An 18,765-nucleotide genomic window follows, 5' to 3' on the forward strand; every position below is an offset into this window, starting at 1 on the left:
CCCAAGTTGGTATTGGCTCTGGTCTTCATGTCCCCGTGCCAGCATGTTTACTGTGGGAGGCTGGCTGTGACTTTTTTCTGCACTTTGTGAATGTTCCCGCAGCGTTCTGGGACCGCTGACAAGCTGTTGGGGGGGGGGGGGGGGGTGGTTTGGGGTGATCTTCTGCTCAGATCGCCTAGGCAATCTGAGCGAAAGTTGGAATCGGAATGGAGTACCTGCTAAGAGGAGGTGGAGGACAAGGACAAAGAACTTCCCCTTTAGGGTTCCACTTTAAGGAGCATAAAACATATTAAATGTACAAATGGTGGTAAGGTATTAACCACCAGTAAAGCCACAGGTCACATTCACCAGGCAGTAGAGTGCAGAACTATTAGAACACTAATCAGTTTTTAATTTGTCTGTTCCTCTGAGGGATATTTACCCTCTCTATATGTCCTGCTTTTTGTTATTACCAATAGAAAAGGAAAATCCCAAATTTTGGGTTGTCACCTAAATAAGAATAGATGGGGACAGTAGTTCTGTTGACTGTGAAGAGAACCAAGGATCCCTTCACTTTGGAGGGGTTTCCTCTCATTTCCTGTTGTGGCTATGAGACCGAAAGTGAAAATACATCTCAATGGCATACAGATGTTAAAAAAGAAATTGGCCGGTATTATAACCCTCCCTCACTCTATCCGTATTGAAAATGTTTGCCTTCAGTCCTGGATCAAATCTGTGCGGCTCTGTTTTCATTTGAATGGGCTGCTGTGCCTCCAGAAACATAGGTAAAATGTCCCTGCGCTGACCGCCTGTCTGTTTTCACCCGATCCTCCAGACGGATGGAAAATAGGGTTTCCATCCGTCTGGAGTTTGCGGAGCGGATCGGATCGGGGCGGATCAGATGTCATCAGACATGTCACCACTGACATCCGTCGCTCCATAGAGCTGTATGGAGCGACCATTCAGATCCCCCTAAAAAAAATGACAGGTAGTTCTGAATGGTCCGCATGTGTGAAAGGGGCCTAAAGCTGACATTAGATGTTGCTGACATATTATATTCTGACAGCAGGACCCACAGCTGTCAGAATAAACTGATCAGTGGCTGCAACTACAGATCACCAATTGTTTTCCAGCATGTTCCTTTAACAGAAGTTGATCAAACTGTTAACTTCTGTCGAGCAGGGATAGCCACACTTTCGTTCAAATTCATCTGGTCCCTGCTGAACTGGTCACATTTCGATCAGTGTTCGGCCAGCTTTACAAGTATTAAATGAAGACCCCGCTCAAACCGACCCAATGCTTCAGATGTAAAGATGGCTGTGTATGGCCTCAGCCAATGCTGCTCCGTCCACGCCCTCTGATGTTTCACCCCACCCACTGGGGCGTGGTCACAGAAGCACTGGGTCAGTTTGAGCGATGTCTTCATTTTATATATGTCTGAATTAGTGTGCTGATGCCTGCTCCCACATTCTGGACACCGGCAGGGAGACTTGTCATCCTCCAGCTTCGAGCGGCGCTCGTTCCTAAGTTCCTACGCGATCACAGCTTTACGAGTAGTTACACTGCATGAGGCCCTATGGCAGTGATGGCGAACCTTGGCACCCCAGATGTTTTGGAACTATGTTTCCCATGATGCTCAACTACACTGCAGAGTTCATGAGCATCATGGGAAATGTAGTTCCAAAACATACGCGGTGCCAAGGTTAGCCATCACTGCCCTATGGCATGCACTAAAAAAATGGCAAACTCGGTAATGGAATTTTTAGACTTTGTCTTTATTTCAACTAGTGGCAATTACCTTTTTTATTACTAAAGTATAGGGGAAATATATTAATCCCATTTCTCTGAGGCTAAATTTGGTTGTTGTCTAATCTTCTAGAGTAGCCCATTACTCAAGACCTTGTAGGATTTTGGACTTGATGGATGTGTTTTTTTTTTTCTTTTTCCTCCAAACATATTAACTATATCTTATTGGAACTACAGAACTATGATAGTATAACAAATACATGATAATGGTGTGCTAGAGTGAACAATTCCGCAATTTAATTATTGCAAAGTGCCCAACCCCCCATGCAGCCACCGCCATGGTAGTGCTTTCCATGGGCCAGAGTTCCCCCTTAGAAAGCCAAGTTAGGTTAGTATCTCAAGCAACATCCTGAACCTGTCAGGTCTTTGCTGAAAACAATTTCTCAGTATGTTATTAACATTTAGCATTCCTTGTGAACTCATTATTTTTGTGATTCTAGACAGCTCTGACAGGTGTTCCATCACAAAGCTTTCTGTATTCCAAGCACTCCTCTGCAAAAAGAATTGCAAAAAGAACAAGCCTGTTTTCCCCACCTGACAGTCGCAATCCTTCATAAAGATTTATTGAGCAAATTACATCTGCTTGATTTTATGTACATGTTGGTGTTCTGTAAATAATTTATGTATAATTTATTCCTTTTCTTAATACTTTATGTGCCAGTTATAGGTCTACAATAAAATGAGAAAAGAAAATCATTAGGCTAAAACTATAAAATGCATATAATCCAGTGTACAGCATTATAATGGGTCATAAAATAGAATACAGGCAAACAAAGAAGTTTTTCATATGCTGGAAGTAAATGTGGCTGTGACAGGTTGAGAAGGAGGTCTAGGAGTGGAAAGCAAACATCCAGCTATTTAGATTTATCACCAGTATTGATTCAAATAGTGGCTTTCAGTGCTCACATAATGATACATATGCTTTTATGTTCCATTCATCAATGTACTTTTCTCATTCATTGTACATACCAACATGTTTCCTGCTGAGTAAATCTTTGTGACATCACTGTACTGAACATTTTGCGCTATGCTTTGTTGCAGGTTAACAAAACCTTTATCGTTTGCTGACTGCGTTGGGAATGAGCTGCCTTGGGGATGGGAAACTTCCTACGATCAACAAATCGGAGTCTACTTTATTAATCATATTAATCGTAAGTGGTTCCTGTAGGTCCCATGCATTGATTTATGTATACATATATATATAGTTCCTCAGGGGTGTAACTGTATGCTGCATGCTTTTTAGACGACCAGCAGCCATGTGGGGAAAAGATTTTTCACATTCATTATCTGTCCTGTTTCAGACTACATGTGCTTCAGAGAGGTCAGACTTCTAGGTATATGGTATAGATGGTGCGAAGGACCCATAGGTCTGGGCCTTGTGCATTTGGTCTTTTTTTGTTTGAGGAGGGGAAGGGGTGCAAAAATAATTATTGTTATTAATAACAAACTTCCCAGTGCTTTGCAATTTCAGAAAATGAATATTTGAAATGGTAGTAAACTCCTGGGGGAAAAAATGTTTCCTCCTGCAAGGCAATATCATAATGTACTAGTATGCACCGCATACTAGCACATTATTAAATGCTTACCTTGAAACTAAGCCCTTCAGTGGGGGTCTGTCATCGCTGCAGAGGCTTCCATCTTCACCCGGACTTTCTTCCAGGTTCCTAAACTGTGGCCGCTTGAATGGCCAAGCCGCGATTACATTGCTCCTGAGCAAGTTATGCCGTTCCTTCAGAGTGCATGCACCGGTGATATCGCCGGCTGCTGCTTGCTAGAATCGCTCCAAAACTGTGCACGTTTAGGAGATATTTATTTTACCTACAGGTAAGCTTTATTATAAGCTTACCTGTCTGTCTTTTTCCCTTCTCTGCTCCACAGAGAGAAGATGCACAGAGTAACGTGAAGGACATTAACCAGCAGGAATTTGTCAGGGCCCTGGCTGCTTTTCTCAAGAAGTTTGGGGAACTAAAAGAACCAGAATGGGTAGACACAGTGAAACTTGCCAAACACAAGGAACTGGCATCTTATGATGAGAACTGGTGCTACGCCCGTGCTGCTTCCACAGTCCATCACTTGTACCCCTGTGGTGGTGCCGGAGTTGGTTCCATGACAAAAATCTATGGTGAGCGACAGCGCGCTGGCGTCATGCCAAGCAACTTTAGCCATAGAGCAAGAAGCTTGGCGAGGAAGGTGTTGCAGGCTCTGGAGGGATTAAAAATGGTGGAGAAAGACCCCAATGGAGGTCACAGACTGACTCCACAAGGACAGAGAAACCTCCATAAAATTGCTGGACAGGTTGCAGCAGCCAGCAAAAATCATTAAACATATTTGCAAACAAAATAAATATTCTGGTTAAAAAAAAAAAAAAAAAGATCAAAATGCAGAGTTTACTACCGCTTTAAGGATTTGCATGATAGTGTATTTAAAGTCAATACTTTTTTTATTTTAGTTTTGTAGAGTAGGAAAGTGTTAGAACTCCATTAAAGCGGGAGTCCACCGGGACTCCGCGTTTTATTTTTATTTTTTTATTTTTATTTTTTTTAAAAGCCAGCAGCTACAAATACTGCAGCTGCTGACTTTTAAAATAGTGACACTTACCTGTCCAGCGCGCCCGCGATGTCGGCACCCGAAGCCGATCTCTAGATCGACACTCGAGTGCTGCCGCCGCCATCTTGGGTATGGGAATCAGGAATGGAGCCTTTCGGCTTCATTTCCCGGTTCCCTACTGTGCATGCGCGAGCCGCGCTGCGCAATAAGGATGGTCCCCGCTGCCTCTGAGATCTGTGTGTTTCCCAGCAGGCAGCGGGGCACTTGCGGGAAGGGGCGGGCACTTGCTGAAAGGGGCGTAAGTTACGCCCCTTTCCGCAGAGAGCTATCCCGGAAGTGGGTGCAGTTACCTGGATTATCCAGGTAACTGCACCCCCCTCCCCCCTGAAAGGTGCCGATTGTGGCACTGGAGGGGGGGAGGGTTCCGATGAGCGGAAGGTCCACTTTAGGGTGGACCTCCGCTTTAAGGTTTTTTTTTTTTTTTTGTTTTTTTTTTCTCTTGTGTGTCCTTATTAGTATGCTTCACTCTCTCTATTTGTCTTGGTGACCACTTGCACTGATAGAAAAAAACAAGTGAAATGTGTTTTTCATTTGTCACTTGAACAGGAATAAATGTCAACGAGAACCCTTCCTTACGGACATCTATCAAATGGGGGATTTGTCCCTTTAAATAGATTTTTCCTTACTTCCTGTTATGTCGACGGGACAGATAGCTAAGGGAAATCTCCCCAATATCACAATTTGCTAAATATTCTGACCGGAGTTTTAATAATTCATATTCTCCCACAACATTTCTATATGCTTTAAGAGGACCTGAACTCTGGAAGCTGAGTCCTAAAAAGGCAAGTGGAGGGGAAAGGACTAGTCACCAGTATTGGCTATGGCCTCTTTGCAGATCTATTCTTTATTACGAACTTACCACACCTTAAGCCCCATACACACTATCAGATTTTCTGCAGATTTTTGTCTTCAGATTTACCAAAACCATATAATGAGGTCAAACCTTAAGAGTTTCAATTTGTATGCAATCAGGCAGGCCCTTCCACTACATGGTTTTGGTAAATCTGAAGACAAAAATCTGCAGAAAATCTAATCGTGTGTATGAGGCTTTACTCTGCATTTTGTTTCTGTATGGAGGCAGCTACCCTGTTTCCCCAAAAATAAGCCCTACCCCGAAAAAAGACCTAGCGTGTTTTTTGGGGGTGGCTGCAATATAAGCGCTACCCTGAAAATAAGCTTTAGTTAAAGTCCTTGTAAAAACATGTAATCTGTTTTGTAAAAAGATTATATAATGTGCAGTGTGTTGCCTTGTGCAACTTTATTGTGGAAAATGCCATATTTACAGCATTGCTGGGTGCTCACGTGACCTGCCATAGATGATCTTCTCTCCTCCTGGCTGATGTCAGCGGCTCCTCTCTCTGCAGTGCTCGGAGTAGGGCTGACGTCAGCCAGGATTTTGGCCCCTCCCTCTGCAGTATTCTGAGTGGGGAAGAAGAGATCAGACGAGTCATGTGAGCGCACAGCAGCGCTGTAAATAAGGAATTTTCCACAGTAACAAGAAGACACACTGCACATTATGTCATCTTTTTACAGAACAGATTACATAATTTTAAAAGGACTTTAACCTCTTAAGGACCGCCTCCTGCACATATATGTCAGCAGAATGGCACAGCTGGGCACAATCACGTACCTGTACGTGGCTTTTTAAGTGCCCAGCCGTGGGTCGGGAGCGCGTCGCCGGCGGAGCTCTCCCGACCCCGTCCTGAGCTCTGTGACCATGGCCGCAGGACCAGCGGACCCAATCGCCGCTGGTGTCCCGCGATCGGGTCACAGAGCTGAAGAACGAGGAGAGGTCTGTGTAAACAAACCTCTCCCCGTGCTTCCTACTGTGGCTGTCACCGATCATCTGTTCCCTGATATAAGGAAAGACTATCAGTGATGTTACATGCCAGGCCACACCCCCTACAATAAAAAAAAAAAACACATACCGTCATCATACCCCCTACACTGCTCCTTAGTGGTTAACTCCTTCACTGCCAGTGTAATATACACAGGAATCACTGCATTTAAATATCACTGATTGCTGTATAAATGACAATGGTCCCAAAAATGTGTCAAAAATGTCCGATGTGTCTGCCATAATGTCGCAGTCACAATAAAAATCGCTGATCGCCACCATTGCTAGTAAATAAATAAATATTAATAAAAATGCTATAAAACGATCCCCTATTTTGTAAACGCTATAACTTTTGCGTAAACCAATAATCGCTAATTGCGATTTATTATTTTATTTTTTTACCAAAAATATGTCGAAGAATACATATCGGCCTAAACTGAGGAAAAAAATTTTTTTTTTATATATTTTTTGGGGATATTTTATTATAGCAAAAAGTAAAAAATATTGAATTTTTTCCAAAATTGTCGCTCTATTTTTGTTTATAGCACAAAAAAATAAAAAACGCAGAGGTGATCAAATACCACCAAAAGAAAGCTCTATTTGTGGGGAAAAAAACGCCAATTTTGTTTGGGAGCCACATCGCATGACCGCGCAAATGCCAGTTAAAGCCACGCTGTGTCGAATCGCAAAAAGGGGCCTGGTCCTTTGGCTGCAAATTGGTCTGGGGCTTAAGTGGTTAACCAAAGGTTTTGGGATTACAGTATTTCATAATGCTGACTCCTGAGCTGACAGGGGAGGGGTAAATGATACAACACAGGGGCTGTGCTCTCTGTCATGCTTTAAATGATCAGGATATTTATTCTTTTTTTCCAGAAGATGACATGACTATATTTGAATAAATGTAGATTATTGTACATACCGTAAATAAGACACCCCCTGAAAATAAACCCTAGTGTGTTTTTTGTAGCTAGAATTATTATAAGACCCGGTCTTATTTTCGGTGAAACACGGTATCTTGGTAGAGGGAAGGCTTTGCTTATTAATGTTGGAGTGATAACATAGAAAATCTACTTCTTTGCGATAAGGTCCACTTGAAATGAAAACTTGGAAAGTCCTCAAAAGCCTGCAGTCAAAAGGAAATGTAAAAGCTAATGTGAACATAAAAGATTATGTAAATAATAAAAAAAAAAATCCTGGTATTTATTTGCACAGTGCATTTGTTTTACAGTGTTAGAAACTGTGCAATGTCAGAGATGTGTATTCATAGTAAGTGGTGTAAGGCATGCACAATGCTTATCCAGTTTTACTAGTTAGATGCACATTGGAGAGGTTCGGTACATTGTTATAGTGAGGCGATATAGGGAGAGGGACTTTAAATTGTATTTGATAATTGATGGATTTGCTGTTTGGGGTAATAATGTAAGGTAATAACATTGATGCTACCATGTTACTTTTGTTATTGGTCATTTTTTTCTTTCTTTAAATATATTACCTTTTTTTTTTTTTTTTTTACTGTGTTATAAACTGGTCTAATTGGTGAGATTACAGAGTGACCTCAAGTATCTGTATGACAGATGCTGGAGCTTAGAGAGGCAGCTTGCGTTGTATCATCCTCTCTTATTATCCGCTCTCCATGTCAGACATCTCAGAATATTAACCACTTTACTTCACAGCTCTACTTAATCAGTCTATTGTGCAAACAGCACAGAGGGGCTGGAATGATGTAAATGTTCCCAACAATTATAAAACAAATTCCCCTTTGTCACTGTACTGCCACATTATAAATTGAATATGCAAAGCAAACAACTTAGACGGTTAATTAACTGTAGAACTGTATTGTATTTGTAAAATAGATCAAATTAGTTACTTATTAGTAGTTGCAACAAAAGGCTATGAAACAGCTGGTCAGGCTAATCTTCCTTTCTAGCAAGTGTGTACATATGCTGCATTACAGTATCATCATGGTTGTGCCTTTGCTAATTAGACTTTGGATATAATGACCCTATCAAGGAGCTTGGACACAAGCTTTTCCCATAAGGCCTAGTGAAGTGATTTTCTGAAACAGGAGCAAGTGCATTACAATATTATATGTAAAAATCTGTGCTGTATTTCCTATTCCATACGTAATGTTCATTATTAAACTGGGGGGCTGGGTCTTTATATTCTATTCAGTTTGTTATCCGCATAATAACATAACTTTCTGAATGGATTTTCAAATGCTGTTTCTTGATCCTGAACCTTGTATATCTCCCTGCAGATTGTGTCTAAGGGAATTCCTTAACGCAGGGGTGCCCAACCTTTCGAAGGGCGAGGGCCACTTAAGCGACTTGGTAATCGGTCGTGAGCCACAATGAGCAGAGCAGGCGCATGACAGGTCCATGCAGAGCAGACACAGCCCACTCTACTCTATGGGTCCTCCGATCCGCCCTGACGGAAGGGGATCGACCCCCCCCCCCCCCCCCCCTTTTTATTTTTTTTTAGCGAATCAGATTGGAGGTAGGCGGGTATAAAAGGACACAAATCCGTTTACATCTGCCGTTTCATAGAGGTGAATGGAGGGTCCGATTTGAGTTATACTGATTGTATGAAAGGGGCCTTTTACACTATTGCAGCGCAGTTCGCCTGTGTCTTTCCTGTGGGTTAGCTACACTTTGCTATAGACTTCTGTTGTAGCCTGCAGGTGTGGTGCACTTTCTGAGAACTCGCCAAACTCGCAGGTAATAATAGAAGTCTATGCCTCAGTGCAGGTAACCTGAAGGTGCGCTGTACCTGCGGATCAGTTCGACAGCAGCCCAGTAACCACTGCGCAGATATGGCCATATACACACTGCAATTTTAGTAATAAACTGACCTTTAATAACAGTCTTCCATTCAGGTATCGCTTGCTGTTGCTGTCCCCGGTAGAGTGCAATTGGTATCACTCTGCCTGTGGCAAAAGATGGCGCTATACAGGAAGCATCCACTTATACAGCTCTGCTCCACAGCTGCTAGCTTTGCTGGCTTCATTAACACAGATGCTCTGTGATGGCGGGTCTGCAACCCATAATCTGGGCTTGCCAATCTGCCATCCCACAGAAGGAGGTCACGGGCCACATCAGAGTGCTCCGCGGGCCACATGTGGCCCCCAGGCCACTGGTTGGGCACCCCTGCCTTAACGGGTCAGAACCATCACAAAGAAACTATACAAATGTATAAATAACTATATCTTGAATCATAAAAACTTTAAGCTACAAATGTCTTTCTAGGAGGAGCTGAGTGAAATGTAAATTTCTTAAAATGTTTTGTAGTGAGTGAAGTATGGGGTAATTAAGCACTTTAAAAGAAGTATGATTTTTTTTTTTGTAGATTCATACTTGCGTAGCTGGATGCAGACCGATGCTACATTTGTCCCTCCCTATCGCAGATGGCTCGGTTCTCGCTCCTCCCCGAGCGGAAAGCTGCTGCCTGTCAATCGGAAGCTCTCCTTCTCTGCTCCTCTGGAGCACTGAGCTGTGGAGGGGTGGGGAGCAGCCGTCTCAGAGGCTCGCTGAGACTGCCGTCAGTCCAGGCATCTGGCGGATCCAGACTTCCTAAGTCAGGATGACGCGCTACCTGGACTGATTCCAGTGAAGTCAGCAGAGAGCGTACTTCAGACCGCTCGCCACTGAAAACGGGTCACAGGAGTGTAAAACGAATTGCATTCCAATGACCCATTGAAGAAGCTCAGCCAAACAAGCTCAGGCTGGACTTCTCCTTTTAAGATCAGGCCTATTCTGACACTTTTTGTTTACAAGTAAAAATCAGCATTTTTTTGCTAGAAAATTACTTAGCACATATTTATATATATATATATATATATATATTTATATTTTTAGCACAGGCCCTAGTGAAGGAAATGGTGATTGTTGCAATTTTTCATGGCACAGGGTATTTGCGCAGTGGTTTTTTTTGGGGGGGAAAAAACACTTTAATGAGTTTTAATACAAAAAAGCACAATATATAACCCATTTTTTTTAAATATACTAATGTTATGCTGAGTAAATAGATACCTAACATGTCATTCTTTAAAATTGTGCACACTCGTGGAAAGGTGACAAACTACAATACTTAAAGTGATTTGTAAACCCCAGGAAAAAAACTAAAACAAGAGCATAGCATACTAGCTCATTGTGAATTACTTACCTGAGATAGAAGCCCCTGCAGCCATCCTCATATAGTTACTTCCGGGTAACGCGGGCTCCGGTGTTGTGATTGGCCTAAGCCACAATGGCATCACTCTCGCGAATGAGCGTGGGAAGCGCCGGTAACGGCACACTCACTGAAGCAACGGCACGTACAAATACAGGGAATATCTCCTAAACAGTTTAGGAGATATCCAGAGTAGCTGCAGGTAAGCCTTATTATAGGCTTACCTGTAGCAAAAAGTGTGTTGTAAGGGTTTACAACCACTTTAAAAATCTCCACAGGTTACCAGTTTAGAGTTACAGAGATCTAGCATTAGAATTATAGCTCTCGCTATAATTGCGTCAATACCTCACGTGTGCTCACTTTTATTCCTATCACAGAAAATTTAAACATCTCTTGTGATATAAATAAGGCATGACAGGTGCTCTTTATGCCCCTTTCACACATGCAGACCGTTCATATTCGCCTGTCAGTTTTTTCAGGCAGTTCTGAACGGGCGATCCATACAGCTCTTAGGAATGTCAGATGTCAGCGGTGACATGTTCACTGACATCCGATCCGCTCTGATCTGCTCCGCAAAATCCAGACGGATGGATGTCCTATTTTCCATCCATCTGGCGGATCGGATGAAAACGGACAGGCGGTCTGTAATCATCCATCCGATCCCCCATTATGGAGCCATCTGGAGGATTATAAGACTCCAGATCTCTCCTTCAGCCTAGAAAGCATGAGCTCAAAAAAGAAGCATGTGATTGTAGTTTCCAAAAAAGACTGTGTTTACATCTTCCCTAAACACAAGTAAAGTCATGGCATCGCTTCTGGCCTCATAGACCATAGAGATGGCCGAGGACCTTCTGGTTTTCGCCCAGCTCTATGATAACCCGGCGGCACTGGATGAGATACCAGGCTCTCCCGTTGCCCAGGAGAGGCGCTGGTCAGCGACAGGAAGGGGGACTAATCAGCTGCTAGGATTGCTTTTAGATAAAAAAGCATTACCGGCTGAAAAATAAAAATACTGGGGTTATAGGATACAGCTGTAGTCATAACCCTGGTATACATTCTCGAACACAACTGCGTTACATGTATTTTATTGTGCGGCAAGTAGTTAAAGATACCACTTCTCATGGGAGAACTGACAAGAGTAAAACTGACCATAAGAATAATGTTTTTTTGTTTTTGTTTTTTTGATCAGCCAAGGGGCTGATGAAAGAAAAAATAAACAAAAACAAATAGATTCCCTCATCCACACAGCAAGGAACCCCACAGCCACACAAGCCATTGTGTTCTGACATCAGTACTCCTCCGCTGCCAGAATACACTAATCAGTGGCTGCAGTTACTAATCAAAAAATGTATTTCCAACAATAAATATATAATAATATATCCATGTGTCTCTACTCGCAATCGACTTCTGTTGAACAGGTTTGTTGGAAAATTTCTCTTCATTTGCTGCAGCCAATAAGCTTCAGTCGCTGATCAGTGTATTCCGACAGAGGAGTACTGCCATCAGAATACAACGGCACATTGGGGAGGATTCCTCCATCCACTTCGCAGGCCCCTGGCTGATCAAAAAAAAAATAAAAAAAAATCTATGACCAGGGTTTACTTCCTCTTTGAAGGTGAAGTTAACCACTTAGGGTCCTTTCACACGGGGCGGATCAGTGCTGATCCGCCCTGTGGATATCCGCTTGCTCAGCGGGGATCGCCGGAGTGATCTCCGCTGAGCAGGAAGATGACAGGTTTGTCTCTGCACACTGTGCAGGGATGGACCTGTCACAGCGCCGCTCTCCCCTATGGGAGATCGGGTGACGACGGACCACACTAACTATCAGATGTTTTTTCACTTTAATGCATAGAATGTTTACCTTTTACAACCTCTTTAAAGACCAGGCCTCTTTTTCAGACTCAGTGTTTTACATGTTTAAAACAGTTTGTTTTGCTAGAAAATTATTTAGAACCCCCAAACATTATATATTGTTTTTTTTTTTTTCTAACACCCTAGAGAATAAAATGGCGGTCATTGCAATACTTTTTTTCACACTGTATTTGCGCAGCGGTCTTACAAGCGCACTTTTTTGGGGAAAAAAAATCACTTTTTTGAATAAAAAAAATAAGACCACAGTAAAATTAGCCAATTTTTTTTATTGTGAAAGATAATGTTAGGCCGAGTAAATTGATACCCGACATGTCATGCTTCAAAATTGCCCCCACTTGTGGAATGGTGTCAAACGTTTACCCTCAAATATCTCCATAAGCGACATTTAAAAAATTCTACAGGTTGCATGTTTTGGGTTACAGAGCAAGCCTATGGCTAAAATTATTGTTCTCGCTCTACGGATTGCGGCGATACCTCACAAGTGTAGTTTGACTACCGTTTTCATATGCGGGCGCTACTCGCATATGTGTTCGCTTCTGCACGTGATCTCGTTGGGACGGGGTGTTTTAAATATATATTTTTTTTTTCGTATTTATTTTACTTGATTTTATTTATTTTTACACTGTTTAAAAAAAAAAATGGATCACTTTTATTCCTATTACAAGGAATGTAAATATCCCTTGTAATAGAAAAAAGCATGACAGGTCCTCTTAAATATGAGATCTGGGGTCAAAAAGACCTCAGATCTCATATTAGGACTTAAATGCAATAAAAAAAAAAATGACATTGAAAAAATTTTCTTTTAAGAGGTATGGGCGGAAGTGACGTATGGTATAGAGACGAGTGGGGGGCCATCTTAGCCTCACTCTTCTCTATACCCAGCAACATGAAGGACCCAATTGCCTCCGCCGCTACCGCCGGCTCCGGTAAGCGGTGGAGGGCGCGGGAGAGCGGCGGGAGGGGGGTGGCACCTCTCCCACCGCTGATCACGGTGATCTTGCGGCGAACCCGCCGCAGAGACCACCATTATTGTAAACAGGACCGCTTCCTGTAAAGAGGGATATCTCGGTTGAGGCAGCAGCTGCTGCCATTACCGAGATATCCCTCTTCAAAGTACCGACGCATATGTACAGGAGGCGGTCCTTAAGTAGTTCAAGACAAAGCATTTCTGGCTGTACTTCTCCTATGGAGCACAGGAGTGCTGTTCGCTCTAAAGCCCTCTGTCAACTGAAGTCACAGAGATGGTCCAAGCTCTGAAAAGATCCGGTCGGGATCCCCCAAGATTCCTGGACCGGAAGCTGGCTCGGCCACTCAGCGAGCCAATGTACACAGCTGATGGTTACCCACTGAAACTTCAGCTACTTGACTCTATAAACAGCAATGCAGATGCTAATAGCCTGGAAAACATGTCAAAGGAACCTAGAGCTCCACCTACTGCCTCAAAATAAAAATAAAGACAATTATTTATATACAATGTTATATTTAATTGCCTAAAAAAATACATACAAAGAACATTCCCTTTTTAGAAAATAATAAATTAAGCCTTTAAATAAATGTTATAGTAAGCTTTTGCTTTAATTCATGTTATAAAGACAAGCTTTGTGGCGGTTTATATTAATATAGTAAATATTATAATTAGACTAGAAGCAAATTCTTTTTTTTTTCTCCTGCTTTTGAAGTTTAATGATACCATCCACATGTAACACCTGCTAATTAGCATTGATCGCTGTGTATTAGCATATGGGTTTACAAAGGTCACACCTTATAACATATATTCTAGCAATATAGCAGGAAAACAAATCTATTTTTTATTTAATGTGTGTGTGTATATATATATATATATATATATATAATATATTTTGTAGGCCTGTATAATTAGTTGTATTTAAGTGAAGGGTCAACTTGAACTGCTTCTTGTAATCATAAAAAATAGAAACTAATGAATTTACATTGTACCCTACTGTAACCTTAGCTTTTATGATTTTATCCTGTTTCAAAAGTGTACATTATAATTTTTAACATGTGCCCAGAATGTCAAAATGTATTACTTCAACAAAAATATATAAAAAGCTCTGAATAGAAGATATTAAAATCTTTGAAATAAAGTGACTCCTCATGCATATGTATGAAGATTGATGTGTTTTACATAATATGCAGGACTCCTTTGCTGGCTATGTATTCTGGGCCGGAAGCTGGGCTGAGCTGTAAACTAAAAAGAACTATATAAAGTTTCGCTGAATTTCCTGCTGACATTTATTAGTGTTGAAAAGAGCAAGTACTTAACATTACGACCATCAAGTTGGCATTGTAAGTGATGCCAGGCAACTCTCCAGCTTCATGCTATGGGTTTATCTACTTGCTTTGATCTTTCTTTTCAACACTGCTTCCAGAAAATGCACACATCAGTTAAATGCCATTTCAGATGCTGGTGTTCTTGTCCATTTTATTGTTGCACGTTAGTTCTTTTCATGCATTGATACACATTGCTTTAGGATGGCCTATGTGTGGTTTTTTTTTTTTTTTTGTTTTTTGTTTTTTAATGGGCTGTCTCAGCACTCAAAATACTGCACCTACATAGTATTTATGGCCAAGCAGTGTTTTACACTGCACAAAAAGAGTAAGTGCCGGTTCACACTACCGCGACTTGTCAGGCGACTTAGCCGCCTGACAAGTCGCGCTCCGTTCTGTACTACGGAACCGTTCTAATAGGAGCGACTCAAGTCGCTCCGACTTAGAAAAAGGTTCCTGTACTACTTTTGGGGCGACTTCAGGCGACTTGCATTGACTTCTATACAGAAGTCGTTTTGCAAGTCGCCACTGAAGTCGTTTGCAGGTCGCGTCTGTGAGTCGCGCTGCAAGTCGTGCCGCCCCTGTGTGAACCGAGCCTAAGAGGCCTGTGGCTGGCAGTGGAGCTGTGCCTGATGCATAAACACACCTGGATCCTGGCTGGATGGTAAAGATGTGGCCTGACAACATCTAGAGTATGCCAGCGTCTGGCGGTGGCATGCCTCAGAATAAACAAAGAAACTCTTCTGGGTGGTAGGGTGAGTGGTAGGGAGTATTCCTAAGAAACACATTTTGGAAATGTCGCCATCTCTGGCAATACAACTTTCCCATGCATGCAGATGAACTATTTTCATATTACTGGGTTTAGTAACACTTTAGGTAAGCTCTTTAAAGCGGAGTTCCACCCTCAAAATCTTTTTATTTTTTAAGTCATCAGGTACAAACACTGTAGATGCTGACTTTTAATAAGAGTACTTGCCTGTTCAGGGAACCCATGATGTTGGCCTCCTGAGGTCGATCTGCCCATCGGAACGGGTTCAGGCGCCACCATTGTAACTAAGGAAAAACGGCAGTGGAGCCCTCAGTTTCCAACTGCGCGAGTCACGTGGAGCTTTCTGGATGACCCCGTCATCTTCTGAACACACACAGGTCCCAGAAGGCAGTGCAGGGGAAGGAGGAGTGGCAGAGCCAGAAGTGGAAATTACGTACCTCGCCACATCGAGTCTGGGATGGAATTTCACCTTTTTACTACTAAAGGTAAGAAAATGTAAATCCAAAAACGAGCAGTGGAGGGGTGGTCTTTTGTTTAAAAACAAGTAGTAAAGCTGGGTGGAACTCCACTTTAAGCCAAGTTCAGTGATAACACCTTAAAAGCATGTAGTACACAATGAGAACACAAAGCACCTATTATGAACCGCCGCTGATGAGGCAGTTTAGCCGACCCACTTATACCCAGGCCCCTACATTTTCAAAGGGGAGCTGGGCACCTTATTACTGACACTTGGTACTCTTGTAGATCACCCTGGAGCGCTGCCAGATTCTACACTTCTTTCTCCCTCCAGATGCGTTGCAGGGGCTCCGTTATTGTATCTACTTTCCTTTTCACTTTCTGTTGGGCCCCCTTCCCCACAGCATTGCTGATGTCCCTGCTCTCCTCTCCCACCAGCAACTGCTGCGGGCAGACAGGGGGATCGGTTTCAGAATAAAGAGTGGGGATGAGACTGGTAAATACTATGTTATGTTTCCTGGCCCCCTTCTTTCTTAAATAAACACAGTGAGTGATGGGAACCAAACTCTCCTGTGTCCATTCATTGCTAAAGCATAGGAAATTGAGTTTACTATGTTTCAGTTTGTGAATGAATAGGAAACCTCAGAGCACTTTTCATTCATTCACTGTTAAGTGCAACTGATGCTGCAGAGAGAGGGACATCTTTGTTCTAATTATTTTTCTCTGTCTCAAATGTGAGACATCAGAGGTCTGCTTTCACCAAAGGCCCGCCAAAAGGGCAGTCAAAACAAAATAACGAAATAAAAAATAAAATACAAAAAAATTATTAACATGAAGGACTTGTATAAATGTGCTTTCCTCTCCTGAAGGGCAATCAACATTTGGATAGCTCTTTAGAGAGCATTTGACAGGTGGTGAGGGAGTGCATGTGGAGCGGTGCCATTCACTTAAATGGGTCTTTTTCAATGGGGATATCCTTTCTGCCATGGCTGTGAAGCATAGCATCATGGGCATTGCATTTTAGTGAAACTATAATTTGATATTTTGGGTTGGGGGGACCTGTCAGGTAGGCTGTATGGGGCCTGTGATTTCTAACAGCAGCCTTGTGAACCAGCCCTAAGGAATGTTGGTTACACTGCTTTATATACAGATAACCATTAGGTGGAAATTTAAAGTGTTACTAAACCCACAACAGTAAAATCAGTCTGTATATGCAGCATAGCATGCTTGTTATACTCACTGTGGAACATTAGGGGTTAATCCTCTGCATTGTGTAAAAAGGCTGTTTTTATCCTGTATGGACAGATCCTCCCCCTCCCTGCAATGTCTGGGGAAAGCCAGCTAATACACAGGCAATAGCCAACCTGCACATGCTGGAGAGAACAGTTTTGTGTTCTCAGAGATAGCCAGGTCACATGATATTGGCATCACACATGTGGGCATGTATACAGGCTGCAGTGAGAAAATCTCCTCCTACCTAAACTCTCAGCACTGAACAAACTGCAGTTTATGATGTAACCGTGGTATACAGATCACCCAACTAAGGTATATAGTGGCAATATTTGAATATAAAAAAAAGATTTATAAGCTGTGGGCACTGGGGGGGGGGGGGGGGGGGTTGCGCAGATTAACTATTTTCATATTACTGGATTTAGTATAACTCAAATTGGGTACTAGAAACACGTTGCATTTAGCTTATTAAGTATTTTCTATGGACATTGTGAAAATATTTCTGTTGGTTTAAGTAAAATACGAGGGTTCTTCAAAGAGATTCCACACTTTTTTAATAGGTTTTGCAGCCACAGCGTGACAACTTTTATACTGAATTGCAAGATCAGCCAGCTTGCCGGACAGACTAGTCACATGACATTCAGACACGACTACTCACTACTCCTCCTGTCCTCACCATTTCCAAATAAAATATTAAAGTGTGGAAACTTTTTTAAGACCCCTCGTAATATTGTGTGGAGCAGTAGCCTATTTCTCATAAAAGATTCTCCTTAAAGGTGAAGTATGGGTTTGTCATTTTTCCCATGGTCATACTTACCTGGATACAGCATTGGCCCCATGGCGTCTCTGCACTGAGAACCGAGCCACCGAACATCGCCGATCACTCAGTTCTCTCAGATCCCCGAGAGGAGAGCTGCTCACTGTCAGTCAGCAGCTCTCCTGCTCTGCTCCTCCAGGCTCATTGGAGCACTGAGCTATGGGGGGAGGGGGGGCGGGTATCGGCCATCTTAGCCTCTCAGAGGCTTGCTGAGACTGCCATCAGTCTAGGCACCTGGCAGATCCAGATTTCCGAAGTGGGATGACGCGGTGCCTATACTGATCTTGGTGATGTAAGCAGAGATCCGACTTCAGACCACTCTGCTGAAAACGGGTCACAGGAGTGCAAAACAAATTGCACTCCTGTGACCCTTAGGAGAAGCCCAGCCAAACGAGCTCAGGCTGGACTTCTCCTTTATTATGATAAACTGTATACAAGTGCTCTGTTTTTGTTTTTTTTGTTTTTTGGGAGTGGGTAATGTGCAGTAATAGACAGCATGAACCTACAAAGGGTCAACTAGGCCCGTTAGAAATCTGAATCATAAAATCTAGCCCATAGCTTAATGTGCTGCTTTTTCTTTTCAAGGCCAGGCTTGTGACTTTAGATGGTCATCTAATAATTAATACAATGTCAAGGAATGAATGTTGGCTAGGTATACAATGACCCCACGAATTGGATATCCTTAATCCGTTTTAGCTCACCTATGCTATCTAGCTCATTTGGATATTGGCTAAATGGCAGTTATGTTAACTGTGAGTGTTTTAGTAGTTGGCGTCACCTGTAAATTTTTCCTTTTGGCATCTAAAATGTTACTAAACAAAATAATGTAGCGCTAAAAAAGTGCTATGAAAACACATGTGACAAATACTTAAAAAAGAAAAACCAATAAAGTCCAAATATTAAGTGAATACAAAATCCCTTGAAGTCCAGATAGGA

General features: G+C 42.3%; 1 protein-coding gene and 1 pseudogene across 2 annotated transcripts in view; both read left to right on the forward strand.

Moving 5' to 3' along the window:
• WWC2 (WW and C2 domain containing 2) overlaps nucleotides 1-18,765 on the forward strand; it is a 289,038-nt gene that overhangs the window by 79,929 nt on the left and 190,344 nt on the right. For both annotated transcript variants that reach the window (XM_077477273.1, XM_077477274.1), the window contains exon 2: nucleotides 2,827-2,936. In XM_077477273.1, the coding sequence (XP_077333399.1) occupies nucleotides 2,827-2,936 (110 nt within the window). The remainder of the gene's footprint in view (nucleotides 1-2,826; nucleotides 2,937-18,765) is intronic.
• LOC143973894 (small ribosomal subunit protein eS19 pseudogene) lies at nucleotides 3,092-4,107 on the forward strand (annotated as a pseudogene).

This window comes from Lithobates pipiens, unplaced genomic scaffold (genome assembly GCF_037356315.1).
Source record: "Lithobates pipiens isolate NorthernLeopardFrog02 unplaced genomic scaffold, aLitPip1_a1.2 Scaffold_13, whole genome shotgun sequence".
In the NCBI taxonomy this organism is placed as follows: domain Eukaryota; kingdom Metazoa; phylum Chordata; class Amphibia; order Anura; family Ranidae; genus Lithobates; species Lithobates pipiens.